Genomic DNA, 24,909 nt, shown 5'->3' on the forward strand with positions numbered 1-24,909 from the left:
AAATATGTGCAACTATCCATCCCCACAATTTCATTTGCAGTTAGATTCCTTATATCAGAGGACTCCAGGCACAGTAAAATGTATGGATATGGGTTTTTAGGGGGTTTTTTTCTTCTTTTTCACAAACAGAAAAACTGACTGCCATGCTGTTACCAATACTGGACAAATTCTGTAAGATCAGGGATCCTTGGTTTAATGTAGTGAAGGACTAAATTGTGAGTACACAATCATTTTGTGCTACTTGGTATGCTATCACAATGCTCCATGTGTCTAGTGTGTACACTACTATTGAAGATCGCCATGCTTATTATGGGGTCAAGTTGACATAATATACTTATACATACATATATACACACACATACACTATTAGCACTGCTCTTTATTTTGCCCTCCCAATCCCTCTTCTTGATTTAAATACATTTTTACACACAAAAATCAAAAGGAGGGAGAACCTTACTTTCAATTCATTATTCATGATCTATTTTTCATTAGGTTAGACATAAAATGAACTGTGGAGATAGCATTAGAACAAGAGGCTATTACTGACTAATAGGAGCTTTCCTGAAATCTGAGCCATTGCTAATTTAGAGAGGAAGACGCTGGTTAAATACACTACAACATCGATGACCAACTGGTGGTCCGTTTCTGTGTTCACCCTGTGAAATGTTCCTTTTTTTTTTCATTCCTCTATCTGATGACTCCCTTGACAGTGCATTTGGTAGAGGTTAAAAAACACATAAGTGTCTCCTGCTAAAAATATAAAGGCGTGAACTCCTCCTTCCTTCCACTAACCCTCCCAATCTGTTCTTTCTCCTTTCCCCCCTTTTTTTTTTTTTTGCCTTGTCCCTCCCCCCTACCCCCCTCTTTTCCCCCTTATTTGTATAATTTAAAACAAAATAACATCTTCATGGTACCATGTTCATATGAAGCTGAACTTGTTTTGTAAAAGCTATGTGAAAGAGTCCCATACACACTGTTAAATTTGTATGTGCATTTGTCATCTTACTATTGTACCTTTCAAGAGTTTTATATTTTGTAATGCTGTTCAAGATAAGATGTTACTAATAAAATGTATTTTAAAAAAAAAAACCCACATAAGTGAAAAGTCTCACATCACTTGCCATGACGTCAGATGAGTGCCACCAGCTTCTAATTGGTCCTTGGTGGGGGCCAATTGAAGGCAGGAGAAGGTGCAGCGTCAGCAGCACTACTACCTGGCATGCAAATAAACTTGGAGGAATAGAAGTGGATGGAGGAAGGGTACTGATAGCTGTACTGGTAGTTTATTGCAAGGGATTAAATACTGTTGTGTACAACACTGATATAAATGACATGACTTGACATAACTACTATTTGTGGATTATTAATGGTCATTATGGTTATTACCACTACTTCATCTTAATGAGAAGCTAATGAGGATATGACCTTGACAAGGACACTATCAATTTAAAAAAGCAAAGCACACCCTGAGCAAGAGACAAGCTTGGCCCCTCAGAAGCATAACAGGACCCGCCAAATATTTTATTATTTAACATGTTACCCAGTTCCACCCAAAACTAACGTTTAAGTATTGTGTGGAAATCTTTCATGGTGCTTTGTGATTTCACAATGTACGTAACCTTGACAAATATCTCATTGTATACTAATGTCCTTTGTTACTGGTCATGTAGATTACAATGTCCTTTAGCAGACCACCAAATGTGAATTCTAACACATAAAATTCCAAAGGAAAAACAATCAGTTAATGCTAAGACTCATGCAGACAAGCATCATTATGACACACCAGTTCTGCCTCCAGTTAATGTATGTGCATAGGGATGCAGGGATGGTACAGATTGGCTCATTGTCTATTCATTAACAATCCAATAATGGAGGTAAAATGGGTGAAATTAGGAATTGCATGGGGAGACTCAATTCAGCATAGATGTTTTTTTCCTCACACCCTAGAGATGAGAAAAAATGAGCAGAGATTCCTTACTGCAATGGCCGGCAACATGCTCAGCCAGACATCGCTATGTCACGGAAAACTGAATCTCCCCCCTAAGTGGGAAATTCAATACCATGCGATGAGCACAGCCAGAACATCACAGTGATGAGCAGAAACTCATTTTCTTGGTACTATGGTACCCCAACACATGGGATGCAAAAAAAAACAAAAAAAAAAAAAAACGGAGACATGGCAGGGAACTGAATTCTCGCCACAAAGTCTTCTGTGATGGGATAGGATGCATAACTGTCAGTCAAGGTAAAATACTAGGCTTGGATACAGGATAGAAACCTGGTATATTTCAAGAGGACCATGTCTGAAGCTGATGTGACATAACTGGCCCTGCTACTGTGTATGAATTCACACAGTGAATTTCTATAGAGCAGATCAACACAACTGTCGGTTACTCAATAATCCTTGTTCAGAATAATGCAAGATAAAGAAACATTGTCCATGGTAACCTGCCGGAAGGGTATAGAGAGCATGTTGGAAATATTTAGTTTATAACGCTCTACAGCCAATAAATAAAAAAAAAATTACCGATATATATATATTTTAGATTGGGTATACATATTTGATATATAATAATGTCACATAGGAGCTTCATTTTCTATTTCATGGTCAAATAAAATTAATTTGTGCGTGTGTATGTCCATATGGTAGGGAATGTAACTTGTAAACTCCAATAGGCGCTATATAATAATGGCTAATAAATTATTTTACTGACATGAGGTTGTGTGTGCTTAAGAAAATGCTCTCGCCAAATGAAAACCATATCTGAAATATTCTCAGTTCTAATTTGTTTATAAAACATTTCCTTCTATAATCAACCGCTCTTTTTAATTAGTAAGAGACAATGTGAATGATGTAATTGTGAAGTATAGGGTTTTCAATTATTCCACCACAATGCACACAATGTTTACACGGAGGCAATAGAAATATGTCTTTACATGGTCCATGGTGTTGGAATAATTTAGAATTGCCATATCACATGAGATTCATGTAATAATACAGAAGCTTTGTAGTTGTCTTAGTCTTTAAAAAGAAAAAAAAAAGTGATGACATTTTATACTTTTATAGATAAATATGGACCTTTTTCTTCCACAAGTCTTAAACGAAATATAAAAATCAGCATTTAAAATATAGATATATAAGCATAGTAATCACATGCAGTATTTAGCAGTTCCTACCTCCCAGGTGTAAGCCACTTTTGGTGGAACATCTATTCCAAGTTTCTCCAGACGATGGACCTTATAGCTTTCATACTGTTTGTAACCAGCATAGCCTCCACCTGTACCCAGCAACACATAAATCGGCCTGAACTTGACACCCAAAGCAGCAGACGCAGCATGTAATTTTCTTCCATCTGCATGGCAACACAAGACACTTATTAACAAGTGCAGATGGCCACACACTGCAACGTGGACATGTGCATCAGCTGTCTACGGTCAGTATTCTACATTAGTGGCATCCTGTCCCTCATCACAAGGCTGAAGTTAGCTTCTTATTCATGTTCCAGTTTCTTATTCAGAAAACTTTATTTTTACAGGATTAAAAGCAAGTTGGATCACTGATTTGACATTAGATCAACAGTAAAGGGTGTCCCTTACACAAATTGCAATTGTATTTTGCAGGGTCCATCATGGGCTGCTAGGGCATGAAATCAGGTGGTAAAGTAAGCACAGTCACCATACTGTATCATTTTGAATAAGTAGCTGTAGTTTTGCAAGGGTTACATCCTGTCAGGGCACAAATTTGACAGTGGGAACCAACAAAGTATAAAGCGAATAGGTAGATGTATCAAACCTTATAAAAAGTAAAAGTAGAGGCGTTGCCCATAGCAAACAATCAGATTCTAGCTATCATTTTCTAGGATGTAGTAAATACATGACAGCTAGAATGTGACTGTTTGCTATGGGCAACACCTCCACTTGTCCTTGTTAGAAGGTTTGATAAATCTACCCTTAGAAGCTAAAGTCAGCCTCCTCCCACACTGACAGTCCGCTGATAAAAGAGGTCTTTGTGTAAACACACTCACTGGAGTGGAGGCTCTTCGTGGAGACGCAGTTCTGGAGAAGACGTCCTCCTTCCAAGAACCTAGAAACACAACCATTTGCAGTCAGACAAGATGAGCCGCATCACAAGGACTAATGCTGATGACACACACTGGTAAGAGCTGGAGACCATGCGTTCCCCACTACAGACTATGAACACACCTCACTACATACAATAATGTCTTCCGTAACCTGCATAACCCATATTCATGTCCTCCCTGTCTTCCATATAATCGCTTATACCGACATTGCGTTTTCTACCTGTTCAGTTTGCACCGAGCACCACACACCCTCCACATGAGCAGCGCCATCTTCTCCTTCTTACTCCGGCTTCAGCGTGCGGCCAGCCAATCACACCGTCCTATCCACATCTCCGCTTACACTCCAGAGAAAATGATGTGTTACATTCTTGTCTCCATTACGGGGGCAGTACCGCCATATTGCCAGCGACCAGAGTCTCTCCCTGCTCATGAAGTCATCACCATAATTCTGAAATTATGACATAGGCATCTATTCAACATTTCTAATGGCCAGTGATGGATATATATAAACACACACATTTGGTTGCAGTCTTTCTTTAACAGATTAATATTAAACCTAACTATGCACAGCTAAAACTTTGCAAAACCGCAGGTTTTACAAAATATTTTGATATTTGATCAAGGTTTAGTACATGGTATTTAAGAACCAGACCCGTTTTGTAGTCAGTTCTTAAGTTTTAATTGTACAGAGCATCCAAAAGATTGTACTTGCAATTTCAAAGAAGAACAATTTGGATGCAAAAAGGAAGTGTATTTGTAAGTATGCGTTATATAATTCTGTTCTAATCATATTTTGCTCAGAATAAGATCTATAACAGATAGTTGGAAATAATATCGCACCAACATAATTGGGAACAATCTAGTCAAAAACTTAATTGGGCAATATCAGACCAGACATGTCTCTCTGATAAAATAGGTCATGCTGGCTTATCTGGACTCATGCGTGCCATCCTGACACCCTGTTATAATAATAACTTATTTCTCCGACTAATGTTACAATTGCAATAACCTGAGCCAAAGTAGTTAACTTTTGTTAAAATGAAATGTACTTAACTCTATTTATGGAAAGCTTTGTTAATTTAAGCTCAGGTGGGCACACCAACCATTAACGCATAACTTCAGAAATATTACACTATGGAGCAGATCAGGGGCGGATTGGGAACTTAAAGTGGCCCTGGAAAAAATTATTGAAGTGGCCTCATGTGGGTGGGAACAAAATAACTATAGGTGGGGCCAACACAAAAGTACGCAGGATTTAGAACTACTGTAATTTGATTGTAGTAACAGTTAAAAAAAACTAGATGTGATGACTTTACACACAGTGGGTAATCTCTAAAGCAATGCAGGGCAAATGCTGCCAATTCTGTGTCATAAAATCACATGAATCCTTTTACATTATCTGCGACTGGTCTATGCCTCTGTGCTCCAACTTGATAAGTTGCCTTCCAACACATCCTTCCGAAAATCCCTTCATAAAAACATACCTGACTTTGTTTAATAAGTTTAACTATTACGAAACATGGTGGCACAATCGTATTTGATGAGTCTGCCAGAGCAGCATATGAGCACCTAATGCACTGTTGTTCCCTGACGTCATGAGATGCAAACTACCAGTTAAATCTCTCTCTCCATATAATATCTAAATATGTGTACTGTGTGTTTCAAAAATGCATTAATAATAATCCTTATAATAAATGGCTGTCCAGGTGCAATCATCACAAAGGTGAAATAGCATCTGCAAAAAAAACACTTCATTTGCAACAAATGTGTATGAGCCCTAAATGTGCCCAGTGATTGGGGGTGGTTTGAATTAACAGTGTAGGGAGAGTTGACCGACAATCGCATAAGTAAAGGGGAGAGCTATTCCAAGTGTTTGCTGGTGATATATTAAGTGCAAAGGGGGCAGGATTAATGACATTGTTAGTGCAATGGGGGCTGGCCATATGTTCAACAAAGTGATCTGAGAATGGGACCAGTGCAAGGTAGAAGGAGGCAATGGAATCAATGTAAGAACCACTAAAGTATCACCAGAGCCGGAATAAGGCTGGGGGGGGGGGGGGCACTTAAGACAGGGGGTATCATTTTAGATACATCTTAGACAAATACACAGGCAAAACTGTGTGCTCTACTGTACGCAGCTCTGCCTTCACGAACAGTACACTGTGAAGTAGGACATACCTCCCAACTGTCCTTGCAGTCTGACCAAATCCTGACTAAGCAAGGCAGTCGCCCAAATTCGGGACTGCCCCATCAGATTAAGGACAGTTGGTAGACTGTCCTGCTCTCTCCTACCTGTTCCTGTCACTTTCACCACCTGTGGCTGCTGGTGTCTTTAGATCAGTTGCTGCTTGTTTGGATCCTGGAATGTTGGAGGCCCTCTTTGGAAAAAAAATGGGTACATGAAAACTAGAAAATGCTAACCAGCTTCAGCATTAAATCAATAGCACCCACATTTATAAATTAGGCCTCCCTCCAGCCGCAACATTAAAATAATAGTACTCACATTTGATAAATAGATCTAATTCCCTTCAACCAGCCCTGACAATTAATTAATAGTATACACATTTAATAAGTAGACCTACTTCCTTCCAATCAACCCCAGCAAAAAACTAATAGCATTTACATTTAATATTACCATTTCCCACAACCATCCCTGGCATTAAATAATTCATATTCACATTTAGTAAATAACTCTCATCCCCAAACTCAGTCCCACATTAAATTAATAGCCCCATATCACGCCAGCTTTGAATTAAAGGTCCTTCCACCCCATCTTATATTACCAGGCCCCACTATCACCCCCCACCTAAACGCCACCATTAAATTAATACCCTACCTTCCACCGATGTGTTATTAAGACAGCCCCCTCCCTTCCCTCATATCACACATTATAGCAATATACCCCCCTTTCCTTCACAAATTATAGTAGCACCCCCTGTCCTTCACACTTCCTATAGTTTAGTATAGACAGCCACCCCACCTTCCTATAATTTAGTATAGGTAGCCCCCCCCCCCCTTAGTATAGTATAGTATTGGCAGCCTCCCCTTAGTATAGTATAGTGTAGGCAGCCCAAACCCCTTAGTATAGTATAGGCAGTCCCCCTTAGTATAGTATAGGCAGTCCCCCCCCCCTTAGTATAGTATAGCCAGTCTCCCCCTTAGTATAGTATAGCCAGTCTCCCCCTTAGTATAGTATAGCCAGTCTCCCCCTTAGTATAGTATAGGCAGCCACCCCTTAGTATAGTATAGGTAGCCCCCCCCCCTTAGTATAGTATAGGTAGCCCCCCCTTAGTATAGTATAGGTAGCCCCCCCTTAGTATAGTATAGGTAGCCCCCCCTTAGTATAGTATAGGTAGCCCCCCCTAAGTATAGTATAGGTAGCTCCCCCCTTAGTACAGTATTGGCAGCCCCCCCTTAGTACAGTATTGGCAGCCCCCCCTTAGTACAGTATTGGCAGCCCCCCCTTAGTACAGTATTGGCAGCCCCCCCTTTAGTACAGTATAGGTAGCTCCTCCCTTAGTATAGTATAGGCAGGACCCCCCTTAGTATAGTATAGGCAGCCCCTCTTAGTATTGTTTAGGCAGCCCCCCATTAGTATAGTATAGGTAGCTCCCACCTTAGTATAGTATAGGTAGCCCCCCTTAGTATAGTATAGGTAGCCCCACTTAATATAGCATAGGCAACCCCCCTTAGTATAGTATAGGTAGCACCCCTTAGTATAGTATAGGTAGCCCCCTCTTAGTACAGTATAGGCAACCCCCCTTAGTATAGTGTAGGTAGCTCCCCCCTTAGTACAGTATTGGCAGCCCCCCCTTAGTACAGTATTGGCAGCCCCCCCTTAGTACAGTATTGGCAGCCCCCCCTTTAGTACAGTATAGGTAGCTCCCCCCTTAGTATAGTATAGGCAGGACCCCCCTTAGTATAGTATAGGCAGCCCCTCTTAGTATTGTTTAGGCAGCCCCCCATTAGTATAGTATAGGTAGCTCCCACCTTAGTATAGTATAGGTAGCCCCCCTTAGTATAGTATAGGTAGCCCCACTTAATATAGCATAGGCAACACCCCTTAGTACAGTATAGGCAACTCCCCTTAGTATAGTGTAGGTAGCTCCCCCATAGTATAGGTAGCCCCTCCTTAGTATATTATAGGTAGCGCCCCCCTTAGTATAGTACAGCCCCCCTTAGTATAATATAGGCAGCCCCCCCTTAGTATAGGTAGCCCCCCCTTAGTACAGTATAGGCAGCCCCCCTTAGTATAGTGTAGGTAGCTCCCCCATAGTTTAGTATAGTACAGCCCCCCTTAGTATAATATAGGCAGCCCCTCTTAGTATAGTATAGGTAGCCCCCCGTTAATATAGTATAGGTAGCTCCCCCCTTAGTATAGTAAAGGTAGCTCCCCCTTAGTATAGTATAGGCAGCCCCCCTTAGTATAGTATAGGTAGCCCTCCCCTTAGTATGGTATAGGTAGCTCCCCCCTTAGTATGGTATAGGTAGCTCCCCCCTTAGTATAGTATAGGTAGCCCCACCTTAGTATAGTATAGGTAGCTCTCCCCTTAGTATAGTATAGGTAGCCCCACCTTAGTATAGTATAGGTAACTCCCCCCTTAGTATAGTATAGGCAGCCCCCCTTAGCATAGTATAGGTAGCCCCCCCTTAGCATAGTATAGGTAGCCCCCCCTTAGTATAGTATAGGTAGCTCCCCCCTTAGTATAGTATAGGCAGCCCCCCCTTAGTATAGTATAGGCAGCAACCCCCTTAGTATAGTATAGGTAGCTCCCCCATAGTTTAGTATAGGCACCCCCCCACCATAGTTCAGAACAGACAGACCCCCCATAGTTTAGTATAGACTGCCCCCCCTCCCCGCTCACTTACAATAATTTCAATCGGCCAACATCACTTCTTAGATTAGGCAGACAGGAAGTGATGTCAGACTTCCTGTCTGCTGCATAGTATTTTGGGACCCCATACAGCAACAGGCAGCCAACCGCTATGTTGTTCACTGACCAACAATGTTTTTGATCGCCCCGTAGCCCCCCACCCGCTATTTTTATTTATTTTATTTTCATTTGCATTTATTTTTTAATTAGTAAATTATTAATCTGACTATATAGAACAAGATTATTAATTTTAAATACTTACAATTCATAAATGCTTTTTTGTTTATGGTGTTTTAAACAGTGGTACTAGATATATATTCTTTTGTTGGGTATTTGAGGTCATACACGTCACATTTTATATACTAGTATATTTCCTCTTTTTATATCGGTTCAACTTCTGTAAATTAAGGGTGAATTGTACAGTTATTTTAATTATCTGCAGCCCGGATTAGTGGAAATGTCACATAAGACTATAAAGAGCAAAATAACATATGACTCTTTTGTTTCATTTGTATTTTCTAATAGGATGGAGACTGTAATTCTAATAGGATGGAGACTGAGACTGTAATTCTAATAGCATGGAGACTGTAATTCTAATAGCATGGAGACTGTAATTCTAATCGGATGGAGACTGTAATTCTGATAGGATTGAGGAACAGGTACATTGTTACTAGAGGCAGAATAGATGATTTATAGTATTTATACACATGGAATGTGGTGGAGTTTTGGGCCATGAATCTCAGAGACCAATCTGGGGGAAGGGGTAACACAGTAAGAAAGGGCCACGGGGGCCACAAACCTTCCATCCACTCATAGACCTGATGTAGACATGACATGAATGTGATTTCTGTTTTCATATTTTATGCTTACACCCTCCACCACCTCTGGTTATACTTTCATCACTCATCAGCAGGGCCGGACTGGCCATCTGGCACTTCTGGCAAATGCCAGAAGGGCCGATGGCTAAATGGGCCGGGGCAAGCAGTGTTTTTTTAAAAAAAGAAAAAAAAAAGTACTTTTTTTTTGTCCAGCAGGTGGCGCACCCACGATCGTGCGGGCACCCGCGAGTGGGGGTGGGGTGAGTTACAGGGGGCACGGTCCAGGAACTGGGCACCCATTTTAAAAAGTGAAGGAGCCGGCGTTCCAGTGCCAAGTACATGTCAGGGTGGAACTATATGCTGCTGAGGACCGCCTGCAGTGTCTGAAGGAGGAAGCCTGGAGCATACAACAGGTAAGGTAACTTAAAAAAAGAGGACTGTAATATACTGCACAAAAACCATCTGGAAATGGCATTCTTTTTATATATGAGCAAACACTAAGGAATAGAATTAACTGATTAGCTCATTTTTATAATGGTTATTTAGCACTGAACTTAACTGATATATTGAGATATACAGTTATATCTATTTTGCTTTACTTTATAAGTCAGAATAAACTTGTTGTTGATATTGATTATTATGAAGTTATTGGTTTCCAGTATTTAAAGCTGTATATGAGCTGTATAATCCATCAGGGTTGTTTGTAAGCTGGAGTTAGTGATATTCTTAAAATGTTGATTTTAGAGCTGCACTACCACCCAGGGTTGCTATATGTATATTTTTGTGTCTGGGGCTCTGCCAGTTCTGTAAAACACACTAGCTGCTGAAGGCACAGTCAGTCAGGGTGACCGCATAGGTGGCACCAGCAGGACCACCTCCATTCCTCTGCCCAAAGGATTGCACAATGCCATATATAGACAGTGCACGGCCTTATTGTATACATACGATGCGCACCCTCTAACCTCACCTCTATGCCCTTTGTGTTTGTGTCTCTTTGTCTTCGCATTGTGGGTGTCTGTCCTTTCCTTCGCCCCCTTTATGTGTCTGTCTCTCTTTGCCCCTATTATTACATGTATCTCCTCACCTTTTTCTACCATTTCCCAGTATCTATTTTTCCCCTGTGCAACCATGTCCAATGCCACCTCTCACTCCCGCCTACAAGGCTTCTCTTGTGCTGCTCCCCACTTATGAAATTCCTTACTACGCTCAATCCAGCTTTCCCACAGTCTTCAAATCTTTAGACACTCTCTGAAAACCTATTTTATTTTTAGAGGTGACCTTATCCTCGAAAACACTATTCACACTAATGCACACTCACAACTGTCATAATCTCCAATCTGAACAACACTCGCTCCTCTTGTTCCTCTCTAATGAGCAGGGTCCTCTATACCCTTTGTTTTCAAGTCTTCATTTATTTAGTCTACCTAGTATGTCCCTGTTTTATGAATATACTATTTTCCCTACTGTATGGCTCTGTGGAGCACTGTGGTGCCTTAGAAATCTACGATAATAAATAATAATATTGATGTCACCTAACTGAACCTGAACCTCAAAATTCTGATTTTAATAATTTTTGACAAGCGACTGAATGGTAATTTTTTTTCTACATTGTGTATTAGTTAGTAACTCTCTCTTTTGTGAATTATGATACTATGCTCTTAATTTTAGACCATAGTGCCCCTTGTGTTAAGTGCTCCAGGCCCCCTAAAGCCTTAATCCATCTCTGGGGGAGCTGTCCACGGACAGTGTGTGGTGACAGCGTATGTCATCATATACCGTCCAGCAGCCTGCAGAGCAGGCCTGGAGCTCCAAATCTCATGAGACTAAGAACTTACCTGCTCACTCTGCAAGGCGTTCTTTTTTTATTCTGATGTCAGCTGCATAGGTAAGTATTGCAGGCTGGGGGGGTGTCATAATGTGTCTCGGGGGGTTATAATATGTCTTGTGTGGCATGATAATGTGCCTTGGGGGTGGCATGATAATGTGACTGGGTGGTAGCCTGATTTGTCTGCGGGGTGGCATGGTGTGATTTGTCTGGGGGGGTATTGTGGTGTGATGGGTGATGTGGCAGGGGGTAGCGTGATGCAGAATGTGGCGTGATGTGTTTGCGGGGTGGCGTTATGTAGCTAGTGATAAATGTAATATTTTATTATAATGTATGTATTTTATACTGTGTGATCTGTGTCATGTACGATGTTCACTTATTGCTCGGTTTTCCATATATACATTTTCCAACAGGTCCCAACATTCCAGGATCTATGCAAGAATCCAGTACCAGGTTGTGAAAGCTGCAATAACCGGTAGGTGAGAGCAACACCATTTTAATACATAATGGGGGAATTCAATTAGCTGCAAAGTGAACATCCGCGAGACACTTTGCGGCTGAAATTTGACAGAAATCACTGCTCATTTTTCCTCTCAAGGAAAAATAAGCAGAGATTTCTACCGTAACTGCCAGCAATGTGGGCTGCGCGATACCCATGTATCACATCACCAGCATTTAAGTGTCCCCCAATTTGTTATGCCACGCCACATATTGACCACGCCCCCAACACAGGGCCGTCTTTCCCATTGGGCAGAGCTGGGCAGGTGCCCGGGGGCCCTGCAGTCCAAGGGGGCCCTTCGGAGGCAGGAAAAAAAAGAAAACCCTGAAAAAAAAGAAGAAAATACTTACCGTGCTGTCAGCTGGCGATCCGGCTCCCTCCCTGGTCTCCTCCTCCGTCGCGCTGGCAGTGCATGTCAAACGTGAGGTCATCACTCCCGCCCGACATCCATTGCGGAGCGCGACGGAGGAGGAGACCAGGGAGGGAGCCGGATCGCCAGCTGACAGCACAGTAAGTATTTTCTTCTTTTTTTTCAGGGATTTCTTTTTCCTGCCTCCGACGGGCCCCCCTGGGCTGCAGGGGCCATATATATAATCATTATTTTTTTATTTCTGTATATATAGGGGCCCCGGTGCACTGCTGTGCCCGGGGGCCCAAGAGGTTCTTAAGAGGGCCCTGCCCCAACATTATGCCACACCCCTTCACCGACACCGCTGCGCGTCGGTATACATCTCTCTTCCTGTGCACCTGTGGGGGTGGGGAGGGCAAAATTTCACTGTGGTTGAAAAAGAGGGATAGGCTGCGCTTCCTCCAAATATATGAAGCAGCCAAATGCGAACCTGAGAGTGTATGGGGGATCCCTAAACTCCCAACAATGTTAGATACGTATAAAAATAGTCAGGTTCTGGGCGCTTGTAAAGGAAAGATATATCAATTTAATATGGATAGGTCCACAATACGCTCCGGCCAGAACGAGACAGCTTAGATGTGTTAAACAATTAACATGCATCAATTGACACTGCTGAAAACAATGATAATGGTAAAAAAACTACAAACTCAGTGTGATTGCAAATATGGTTAGAGTGCACTTGCAAGCTACTAAAATATGAAACGACAATTGATATGAACCGCAAAAAGAAAATGTAAGGAAATATAATGTCCAGAGTTGTAAAATAAAAATAAAAATGTTGGTGATGATGAAAAATGCTAGCAAAAATGAAATTGGTAGCCGTTACTCACATGAAGCAGGGATGTCTGGCTGTCTATAATGCAGACAGGCACTTAGTAGCGGTCCCAGAGTCTGTGCTGATGAGGTTAGATATAATGTTGATTTCAATGATAAAAAGCACCCAGCAGAATGCCAATTATTAAAACAAGAATGAGGAAGAAAGTTCTTCTAGTTCCTAAAAGGAAATCCTCTCCTTCTTGTTGAAAGAAAAAATGATCCCGCTCAAATAGCGTGTGCACGCTGCGGGATATCTCCGTGTTGAGATTAAATGTATGGATATCAAAATGCCTCCAATAATGGACAGGTACCCAGCAGAATATAGGTGGCGATGATCCAAATGTAGTCCTCCTAATCCCCAACGTAGTCTCTCTCTTTCTCATAAAGTTGAGGCTAAACAGGGGAATCGGTAGTGCCGCTGCGGATGAGCGCATACACGCTACAGGCTGGTCTCCGATGTGGATGTAGTCCTCCTAATCCCCAAACGTAGTCTCTCTCTTTCTCATAAAGTTGAGGCTAAACAGGGGAAGCGGTAGTGCCGCTGCGGATGAGCGCATACACGCTACAGGCTGGTCTCCGATGTGGATGTCTGTATATGGTAATGTAAGATGCTAGCATGCTAGTAAGTTGAATAAAACTGAGTTGAGGGACAGTCTCCAACGCGTTTCGCCCGGTGGCAATGGCCAGTGGGCTTCCTCAGGGATAGTAATGTCCAACTGGTCTTCCTAGCCAGTTTTTAAAGAGATCCGGATGTGCCAATCAGCCAAGAGGCAATGGAGTAATTAAGTAATTAGTGAATAAATCTGAGTACTGGTGATTGCACAACAATCCAACAGGCATGATGGAAAAAAACAAAAGAAAGCAATAGTGCACTAGTTGCAAAACAAAAAAGAGCATGTTTGAACATATATAGAAAAATATATATAAATAGATCTAGTTGCATAAATATTAATGGGTGATGTACATGGTATATATATGAAATGAACAAAAATAAATAAAAATAAAAAAATAAAATAAAATTAAATAAAAATAATAAAAATAAATAAATAAATTAAATAAAAATAAAAAAATTGAAAAAATAATTATAAAAATGAAAATAAAAATAAAGTGGGAATATGGTATAGCTGGCATATTATTCCCATTGTATCAATGTGTATAAGGACAAATATAGTGGAAACGCGTTGGAGACTGTCCCTCAACTCAGTTTTATTCAACTTACTAGCATGCTAGCATCTTACATTACCATATACAGACATTCACATCGGAGACCAGCCTGTAGCGTGTATGTGCTCATCCGCAGCGGCACTACCGCTTCCCCTGTTTAGCCTCAACTTTATGAGAAAGAGAGAGACTACGTTTGGGGATTAGGAGGACTACATCCACATCGGAGACCAGCCTGTAGCGTGTATGCGCTCATCCGCAGCGGCACTACCGATTCCCCTGTTTAGCCTCAACTTTATGAGAAAGAGAGAGACTACGTTGGGGATTAGGAGGACTACATTTGGATCATCGCCACCTATATTCTGCTGGGTACCTGTCCATTATTGGAGGCATTTTGATATCCATACATTTAATCTCAACACGGAGATATCCCGCAGCGTGCACACGCTATTTGAGCGGGATCATTTTTTCTTTCAACAAGAAGGAGAGGATTTCCTTTTAGGAACTAGAAGAACTTTCTTCCTCATTCTTGTTTTAATAATTGGCATTCTGCTGGGTGATTTTTATCATTGAAATCAACATTATATCTAACCTCATCAGCACAGACTCTGGGACAGCTACTAAGTGCCTGTCTGCATTATAGACAGCCAGACATCCCTGCTTCATGTGAGTAACGGCTACCAATTTCATTTTTGCTTGCATTTTTCATCATCACCAACATTTTTATTTTTATTTTACAACTCTGGACATTATATTTCCTTACATTTTCTTTTTGCGGTTCATATCAATTGTCATTTCATATTTTAGTAGCTTGCAAGTGCACTCTAACCATATTTGCAATCACACTGAGTTTGTAGTTTTTTTTACCATTATCATTGTTTTCAGCAGTGTCAATTGATGCATGTTAATTGTTTAACACATCTAAGCTGTCTCGTTCCGGCCGGAGCGTATTGTGGACCTATCCATATTAAATTGATATATCTTTCCTTTACAAGCGCCCAGAACCTGACTATTTTTATACGTATCCAAAATTTCACTGTACCTCAGTCCCAAATTTCTCTTGCCAGTCCTGTGCATACCATTATCTGATACTGGTGCGCCCTATGCTGCAAATAGAGAGTCAAGCTGCACGTAATACATTAATATCTCACGGGACACCATATAACAATGAGCTTTACAAAATGTACTGTAATTATTATTAATCTGGAACAGAGCTTGGCCTATGTGCTTTAAATGCCAGGGCTGATTTTTAGTCCCAGTCCGGCCCTGCTCATCAGTAACATGAGGTCAGAGCCTATTATGACATCAGAGCAGGTGATATAGTTTCCATGGAGACCATTATGATGAAATGATCATGAGACTGTATATAAAGGACCAGAAACTGCTGCAGTCAGTCAATCAGGATGTCAGTTGGGAGGGTGACGCCGAGGATCAGTGACACCAGCGAAGAGATCTACAACTGAGGGTTGCCCAAGTAACTTGTTCTTTTAACAGTTACACCGTGGGATCCCCTGCTCTCTTCGAATGCTGCAGGATTGTGTGAGCCCTACAGGCAAGACCCAATCACATTGTATCCAGTTTTAATATATGGATGTAATTCTGTCATCGCTAAGGCAGAGGTAAGTGAGAAACATGTTCTGCAGGGATGAATCAGATGGTAAGCCCTAGTGGGCAGGATTCATCTCATTAGATTGTAAACTCTTTTGAGCAGGGCTCCCTCCCCTGTTCTGTATAAATGAATCAAATTGTAAGCCCTAGTGGGCAGGATTCATCTCATTAGATTGTAAGCTCCTAGGAGCAGGGCACCCTCCCTTTTATTTCTCTACAGAGCTATATATGATCCAGGATGAATATTGATTGCCATACGTGTCAGGAAGAAATTATTTTTCCCTCTTTGAGAAAAATGAAATGTCTCTGAGGGGTTTTCGCCTTCTTCTGGATCTTTAAGATGAGTAACTCTGAAGCCAGATCACCGAGAGCTCAAACAGGACCGGAACAATGGATATTATTACTAGAAATACTGGTGAATTTCACCTGTATGGATCAACAAACATTTCAACCTTACACTTTATCTCTACAGCCCCTTAATGCCCAGAGGGAAGGGCAGTCCTCGCAGCCATGGTTCCCCAGAGGTTTTCTCCACAGGGGGGGTTTTCCTCTCCTGAGCGCTGAAGGATGACTCTTTGTGAGTCCAGGGGTATCCGCTATCATGGTTCTCTTATAGAACAAGTGTGTAAAAGACATAGGACAATGTTCAAACATATGTTCCTATTTTATGCAGAATAACAAATGTATGTTTTAATTTGAACTAAAACATCAGCAATATTTCAATTGCATTTCTGCATATTGTTAAATAAAAAAATATTTGAAAATAAACTCTGTGTGATTCTTGTTTATATTAAGCTGCACACACTCAAACACAATGATCAAATTAGGTATAACTAGGTAACTGGTTGGTTATCAATGGAGTTCGGGGAGAATGGGGAGGTGATGATTGTGAGAGGACGGATAGGGTTCCGGCCACACCTCTGGTCCCATCAGAGCCTGATTTTGGGTAGTGACTGGGAGAACGAATAGCTTCTTGCTGGTCTGCATGGTCACCCCCCCATAAGCCAAGACTAGGGGGTGCCCATAAGAAGCACACACACAGGGGCCCTGGAGTCCTATTGGAGGCCCTGAGCACCACGGATACAGACTGCCAGCTGATATACGGAGGAGGCTTGTTTATAACCAATCAGTGGTTCAGCAGGACATGAGCCGTCCCCATGCCGCAATACTCTTTGATGCTATCTCATGTGAGGAATTCTGGGAAAGTGGTTTATTCTGCAAATATACCAGACAGAAATAAGAATAGAAGGAAGGGTCACATGAGTTTACGTTAATCACTATGAATACAGGTAGAGTTAAGGGTTATTTTACCTGGAAAACCGTTAACCAGATAATAATGAAAATCAGAAAGGAAGACTGCAAATAACTGCTGCTATTTGGTGATAATGTCATGCACACAGACATGATCAGAAGTGTCACCTTCAGTTACTGTGAGGAGCTCTGCTTCACAACTGTCAGGAGGAGAGGAATGCCAGGGGTAGTAACTGGAAAGACTGGGGTCTATTTATAATTGAGTATATTTAAGGCAAAGTGCTTCAAAATATAGAAAAAAAAACCTTCTTCAGAAAGCATAGTCTCATGTATTTTGTATAATAGATCCCACAGCGGTAGTGTAAAATAATGTAAAGGTGATAGGTGATTTCTCAGCCTCTTGGTCATAGTGAATTTACTTTGGTCACACTATGGGTAATCCCACTCCTGCAGACATTGGCTAATTAATAACAGTAATATATATTTATATAAAACGGTGTGTATGACATACATTAGAAAATACATACATAAATACATAAAGGTTGTAATGGGACTTTTGTAGTAAAACCATAAAGAACAGCTTAGTGTATTGTTAAATAATATGAAATTCCTTATGTGCGGAATGCTTCATCATACTTGAAAGAAGGTCTTCATTAAATGCAACTCAGAAGTTTCTGATGTTTCTCAAATGTATATCATGATGTTTCTGATTATCAGCTAAGGTTTTATACACTATACCCAAACTTTTGCAGTTCGCGGCACCCTTAGAGTCTCCATAATTTTTTCAAGGCACCCCTCCAAAATAATTACTGTCAAAAAATTGTAATAAGTATTTAGGTCAGGACAGAAATACTTATTTAGTTGTATGCAAAAATGCCCCCTCTGCATCCAGACACACTGCCCCCTCTGCATCCAGACACTCTGCCCCCTCTGCATCCAGACACTCTGCCCCCTCTGCATCCAGACACACTGCCCCCTCTGCCCTCTCTCACGCTGCCCCCTCTGCCCTCTCTCACGCTGTCCCCCTCCTCTGCCCTCTCTCATGCTGTCCCCCTCCTCTGCCCTCTCTCATGCTGTCCCCCTCCTCTGCCACGCTGTCCCCCTCCTCTGCCCTCTCTCACGCTGTCCCCCCTCCTCTGCCCTCTCTCACGCTGTCCCCCTCCTCTGCCCTCTCTCATGCTGTCCCCTTCCTCTGCCACGCTGTCCCCCTCCACTGCACTCTCTCATGCTGTCCCCCTCCACTGCGCTCTCTCATGTTGTCCCCCTCCTCTGCCCTCTCTTGCGCTGTTCCCCTTCTCTCTCACGCTGTACCCCTCCTCTGCCCTCTCTCATGCTCCCTCTCACTCTTTATTAAATGCGACCAGCCATAGAAAAAACAGAGAACACAAAAACTTACCAATCCGTGCGGCGCCGGGATCCAGCATCCTCCTCTCTCACACAGCTTGTCAATATTCAAATGTAAAAATGGACAGAAAACAAAGCACTATAGCAATGGGAACGAATACATAAAGGGGGGCAGGGAAGGAGCAAAGGAGCAGGAGGAGCGGAGGGGAGCAAGGGATAGGATGAAGCAGAGATAAAAAGAGAAGCAAGGAGACGTCATGAAGCAGGGCAAAGAATATAGAGGATCATATAGACGAGAAACAACAGGGAGAAAATAGGGGTAGTAACAGAAAGAAAAAGACCAATTCAAGGAACCAAGGACATGGTAGGTAAATAAACTTATTCCAATGCTTTTCTGGATCCTAAGAGAACTGGATGACTCCTCCTTGTGCTTATATAGTATGTTGCTTTGAACCTACCCCCTCTATTACATGTACATAAGCATCACTACACCTCCCTGTTTTGTTAATCCTTAGTGAGTTCAAAAAGTTATGTACACAAACCTCAGTTTTTAATCTCCCTCTGGCTCAATCCATCGATCAGTTCTAATCCTGCTAAAAACTGACACGCCATAGCAGGGCTGCCAAGAGGAATTCAGGGCCCGGGTACAACAACTTCATGGGGCCCCCCTTATGGTTAAATGTTTTGCGCTGTTCACATGATTTGGAGCGTGGCCACCCTCCTACAGCAAAAAAGCCTGCATTGTTGTGTACACCTTTGGCACATGGGTGCAGTGCCAGCTTGCCGGAGCATGACATATGTCCCAGCACTCCTGACTTTCAGGACATCTAGCACCATAGTGTAGTATATAAAGAATGCAGTGTGTACATAGAGAGTTCACAGTCTTGACCTGTGCCTTACATTGGCCAGAACAGTCACCAAAAATCAGGACTGTCCCACTAGGATCACAACATTTCACAGACTGTCCTGCTCTCTCCTATCTGTTCTTGTCACTTTCACCTCCTGTGACTGCTGGTTTCTTTAGTCGCGGCTTGTCTGGATCCTGGAATGTTGGGGTCCCTATTTGGAAAAAAAATGGGTACATTTAGAAAACTCCAACCTGCACCGGCGTTAAATAAATAGCACCCACAAGTAATAATTAGGACTTCCTCCAGCCCCAGCAATACATTAATAGTATTTACATTTCATAAATATACCTATTTTCCGCAACCATCACTGCATTAAATAATTCATAGTCGCATTTAATAAAGACACCTCATTCTCCCCAAACTCACCCCCACATTCAATTGCACCCAAACCACCCCATGTTAAATTAATAGTCCCCACTATTTAATTGCCCCATCATCACTCCACAAACAAAATAGCACCCATTAATTAGACACCACCTACCTCACACACACTACATTGCCGCAAGTCCCATGTTCCATCACACACACACACTACCACAAGCCCACTGTGCCATCACACACATTACTGTGCCCCTTCATCATCACCACCACGCTGCACCTCCTTATGATCACACTGTGCCCCTTCAACATCACATTGTGCCCATTCATCACAACCATGCTGTGCCCCCTTTTGATCACATTGCGCCCTCCATGCATCTCCACCCCTTTCACCTGGCCCCCTTCATCACTCTTCCATGCTGCCCCCTTCATCACTTCGTGCCATGCTGCCCCCCCTTCATTACTCTGTGCTATGCTGCTCCCCCTCTCCTTCATCACACTGTGCCATGCTGCTTCCCCCTCCCCTTCATCACTGTGCCATGCTGCTCCCCCTCCCCCTACTCCATCACTGTACCATGCTGCCCGCCCCCTTCTCCTTCATCAATCGGTGCCTTTGTTTTCTTCCCTTTGCCTCCGTTCGTTTCTATTGGCTTCTTTCATTTCATCTCTTCTGTATTCTCTCTTCTGTCTGGGGTCTCTCTGCGCTGCTCCTCACTCAATGTCGGACGAGACGTGATGACGTCACGCCCGACATTCAGTGTGAACGGAGCAGATAGGAAGAGGGACGCCGGTGCCACAATCACGTGAGTATGTGTTTTGTTTTGTTTTTAAATAGCCTGCTCCCCCCGCCAACGAAGTAGGCGGAGCCCCCCCCTCGGCAAAAAATAATAAAGATAAAATAATACTAAAAAAAGAAAGAATATAACACATTTTAGGTTAAAAAACCCCAAACAAAAATGGTCGGCAGTGAGGGCCCTGGGCTGGGCCCCCTGGCAGGTCCAGGCCAGGGTAATTAGTACCTCCCCGTTCTTGGCGGCCCTGCACCTTAGTAACATTTGTAACCCATACTTGCCTACTTTTTTGAGCTCCTCTCTGGGAGATGAGGAGGAGAGTGCAGTTGAGTCAGGTCGGGTGGGACTTAATGACGAGGTTCGCATCATCACACTCTGTCCACTACTATACAATTACATCATTTGTGTCATAGTGCTCCTCCCACTGCAGTGTGATGACATGAAACACCATCACACCGTTGTGGCTGGAACTTGACAACGTGAATGACGTTGTCAGACTGTTTTATACCCACTATATCTCATTCTAGCTGAGCATCATGGAGTTTGCCAGACTGTCTATGGACCACAACTTTGGGAGTCTCCTAGACATTGCAGGAGAGTTGGCAAGTTGCTGTAGTAATGGAAGCAAACTATGGACTGCACATGAAAATTATAGGGTAATCAAAATTTAGACAGCAGAGTGCCAAATCACAGGAAGAAGGCCAGGGCTGGCAGCAGGTAATGTAATTGACCAACAAGCTGAGCTGAGATTCAAAGATCAATATGACAAATACACCCTTGAATCATGAAACATGTCCATAACACAGACCTTACTGAAACTTAAAGGACAACAAACCCTTAAAATTAAGTTTTCCTATTAGGAGTACGATTGTATAATAAATTGTTTAATATTACTCCCAAAGTTTTGTTACAGAATAAATTGCGATAATTTTCTCCATAGTCCATCAAAAATCAAGAAGCTAAAATACATTGTTCATTATTATACTGGCGTCCCAGTGCAACTTGATTAAGAAGTGAGTGATTAATTATTTAATCCTCTGTCCACATCGGTGCAAAAATGACCACTTGGACTTCACTGGCAATGTGTATGAATAAATACACTAATCTACTCAGCTTATTTTTGTTACCTAGACATACAAGTCACAAAGGATAATTTTCTGCTGAAAGATGATGTAAACTAGAGAACTCACTCATGTGAAAGCGCTTTCTATAATAGATGGAGCAGACCGTACCCTGCTCCATGTTGTTGTATTCTCGGCCTGATGCTGATATAATTCACATACAAGAGAGTATATACGACTTTGCCTTCAATCTGATTTAGTTATGTGTGATTAGATGTAAGTAGAAAAAATAAAAATATAGTAGCAAATGTTAATATTAGCGATATGTTTGCTTCACAAACATATCAGGCCTGAACCACTTGTCAGTGTACTACATATGCTATTAATATGTTCCATGTGTACCCTTCTCCCTCTCTCGTTCCCCCATTCCTTTTTTTTTTTTCTCGCCTGTATCTTTCATCCCCCTCCCTCCTCCTGTGTTGGACTTCCAGTATCTCTCATAAGCAGGACAACCCAGGGGCTGATTTCTCCCACAAACATGCATCTTCTCACACTTCTGAGTGCATCTTTATTCCTGGCCATGCTTCCTTACATGGTCTCAGGTGGGTAAGCTGTTGGCAGAGGCTGTGGAGTGTCCACTGCGATTGGTTGCAACCTACATCATTGATGATATGTAATTTAATGCTGCGCAACGTTACTGAAAGCAGCCAGAGCACAGACAGGAAGCGGGGCTTAGTACGTGTAAACATAAATAACTTTATCTGTCGGTTTTATGTGATGATATGACTGAAAAGAAGGCAGCACATTGGTTAAAGTTACAGAGTTGTAATCATGTTGGCTTTATGCAATCAGGGATGTATAATTCACCAACTTTATTAACATGTGACCAAAATGTAATCGAAACAGACGCAATCATACAGAGAGCTGCTGGTATATAGTAATCATGTTATACAAAAATAGTTGCCGATTGTTTGTTTTTTACTTGGATGCTCAAGTTTCTGGAGTGCTCTGTGCTGCAGGTTTAGCTTCTAAACTTTAAATTCTGACAGAAGAAAATGATGTGTTGGCGATGGTTTCTTCTCACTGCAATTATTATTATTGACCATTATTTAAATTATTATGCAGTGAAAATTAACCTACTAGTATGTTGTTGAACTACGGGGAAGAGTGGAGCATCTGGAGGACATGCACACAAATCCCACATAGATAGTGCCCTGGATGAGATGAAAGCCATACTCCCAGTGCTGCAAGGCAGCAATGCTAACTACTGTGTCACCATGCCTTGCTTTAGTAGAAGACATTTCTCAGATTGCCATATCCAGTATTCCATCTTCTAAACATAACCAAGGACAATAATATTTGTTTGATGTTAGCATGTACCGCACAGGTCCACACAGTGTCAGAGACAGCAACATCACCAATCAATAAAGGCTGAGACTGTAGAATTGATGTAAAAGTCTGTGTATGATTAGAAGTCAATTAGTTTCAGCTGTACAGTAAATGTTTTGATTTCTTTTCCTTGCTCAGTTCTATTTTAATGTAGCCTGGAAGTTGGAATGGTCAGTTGTGCCTGAATAAAATTATTCATAGGAACAAAGTTACCCTCAGAATTGCAAAAGTTTAATTTGGAGGTCACAATAAAGTTTTGGTTTTATTCCCAGGTTTTATGTAGAAGCTGTAAATGTTTGCTAAACAAAAGTCTTCAGCTCTCTAGTCTGGAGAGGTTAGTAAACTAATAATCTGCAAAAACTCCACATTGTTGCTCCAAATGTTTGACCCTTGGTAAGAGTGTTTGGTATTCCGATTTATAAATGTAATAATTGCAATTATTTCCTTTTTTTTTTTCTTTTTCAAAACCTGTCATATTCTAAGGGAAGAAGTTTCGCTGGTGTACTCTTTCTGAGACCGAACAAAGAAAGTGTTCTCACCTGGCACGGAGTCTTCAGGCTGTGCTGCCTTCAAACAACCCGTTTTCCAGGGTCTCCTGTGTCCGAGCTCACAATACACAGGATTGCATGAGCAAGATCAAGGTAAGCGGACAGACATTATTTCATTCCCTCCTAATTTAGCTGAAGTAAGTTTACCACTGTCTGAGACATGTCATGTTTTCTCCTGCAATAATCTCTGATGTATAAGATGTCTGCGTTCCCAGGGAAATAAGGCAGATGCAGTGTCCTTGGATGCCGGTGATGTCTTTACTGCTATCAGAAATTACGACTTGGCAGTGGTAGCAAAGGAACAACATGCAGAAGGTATCCAGTGGGTCATAGAAATATATACTTCACACTGTCACAAGAAGGATTACAGCTTATATGAAGTCTAAAACTGATTTTGTTCTATGTAGGAAGCTGCATGTTTTCAGTGGCTGTTGCCCGTCGTGGTACCCTGAACATTAGAAATTTAAGGGGAACCCGCTCTTGTCACAGTGGAGCCCGGTGGACATCAGGGTGGAATATTCCCATAGGATTCCTGCTCTCCAAGAACCTTCTATATTGGGATGAAGAGCAGTCCCTGGCTAAAGGTATGAATATACTTTTTATTCAGACAGGCACAAGACAATCTCAGTTTTGGGTGACTTATTTTAGCATGTTAAAGGCCTGTGTTATCCACACATGAGACAACACCATTAAAAAACAAAAACTGTCTTGTGAGCTATTTGTTAAATAAAGGACCAGTTTAAGGTGAATCTGTTGCCTACACGCAGTGGAAGCATGTATTTAGCTCTGTCCACAATGGCTGCTTCCATAGTAAAATCTGTTGGAGGACCTAGCGGTGCCAGTCCACTTTCCCAATGCCCCTGACATTCCTTTTCTGAGGGGCTTCACTATTGTTATGCACGTTTTGTCGCTATCCAATAACGATTGTCGAATCTCGATTTGTGTTTCCAACGCACAAATATTTATTCTCAAAAAGTAGCAGAATAATTCAAGCAAAATAATAATAAGTACAGCCGTTACTTATCGCAGGCGCTCTGGATCCAGTGAACAGTCATTCAGGTCTGAAGTCTGTGGTCTATATGACTGAACACTAGATGAAAGCTACTGCTTATATGCAAACAGAAATACAGTAAAACAATGCAGATGGTATTGGCTTGCCTCTATTGGTCCAGGCTTCAGGAAGGTCCAGGGGGTTGCAGATCATAGG

At 41.9% G+C, this 24,909-nt stretch overlaps 2 protein-coding genes and 1 long non-coding RNA gene across 8 annotated transcripts in view; 2 read left to right on the forward strand and 1 right to left on the reverse strand.

The window, feature by feature from the left end:
• PISD (phosphatidylserine decarboxylase) overlaps positions 1-4,476 on the reverse strand; it is a 30,318-nt gene extending 25,842 nt beyond the window's left edge. The window contains exons 1-3 of one of the 2 annotated variants that reach the window (XM_075215293.1): positions 4,303-4,476; positions 4,026-4,084; positions 3,178-3,353 (exon numbers count right to left, since the gene is read on the reverse strand). In XM_075215293.1, coding sequence (XP_075071394.1) covers positions 3,178-3,353; positions 4,026-4,084; positions 4,303-4,352 — 285 coding nt within the window. In that variant the 5' untranslated portion in view covers positions 4,353-4,476. Of the gene's footprint in view, positions 1-3,177; positions 3,354-4,025; positions 4,085-4,302 lie in introns of those variants that run through there. The other variant, XM_075215297.1, reaches the window with a different exon arrangement.
• LOC142160417 (uncharacterized) lies at positions 4,017-10,018 on the forward strand. 2 transcript variants are annotated; one of them, XR_012693212.1, is made up of 3 exons: positions 4,017-4,156; positions 9,557-9,615; positions 9,988-10,018. It is a non-coding gene; the product is annotated as an uncharacterized LOC142160417 (long non-coding RNA). The 2 variants fall into 2 exon arrangements; XR_012693217.1 differs by having other exon boundaries at positions 9,991-10,018.
• Positions 10,019-10,117: 99 nt separating this feature from the next.
• Positions 10,118-24,909, forward strand: part of LOC142160428 (serotransferrin-like) — a 41,945-nt gene continuing 27,153 nt past the window's right edge. The window contains exons 1-6 of one of the 4 annotated variants that reach the window (XM_075215336.1): positions 10,146-10,187; positions 12,013-12,074; positions 15,979-16,103; positions 23,638-23,795; positions 23,918-24,017; positions 24,110-24,286. In XM_075215336.1, coding sequence (XP_075071437.1) covers positions 23,781-23,795; positions 23,918-24,017; positions 24,110-24,286 — 292 coding nt within the window. In that variant the 5' untranslated portion in view covers positions 10,146-10,187; positions 12,013-12,074; positions 15,979-16,103; positions 23,638-23,780. Of the gene's footprint in view, positions 10,188-12,012; positions 12,075-15,786; positions 16,104-22,221; positions 22,368-23,637; positions 23,796-23,917; positions 24,018-24,109; positions 24,287-24,909 lie in introns of those variants that run through there. The other 3 variants (XM_075215323.1, XM_075215329.1, XM_075215319.1) reach the window with 3 other exon arrangements.

This window comes from Mixophyes fleayi, chromosome 1 (genome assembly GCF_038048845.1).
Source record: "Mixophyes fleayi isolate aMixFle1 chromosome 1, aMixFle1.hap1, whole genome shotgun sequence".
NCBI classification, from domain to species: Eukaryota; Metazoa; Chordata; class Amphibia; order Anura; family Limnodynastidae; genus Mixophyes; species Mixophyes fleayi.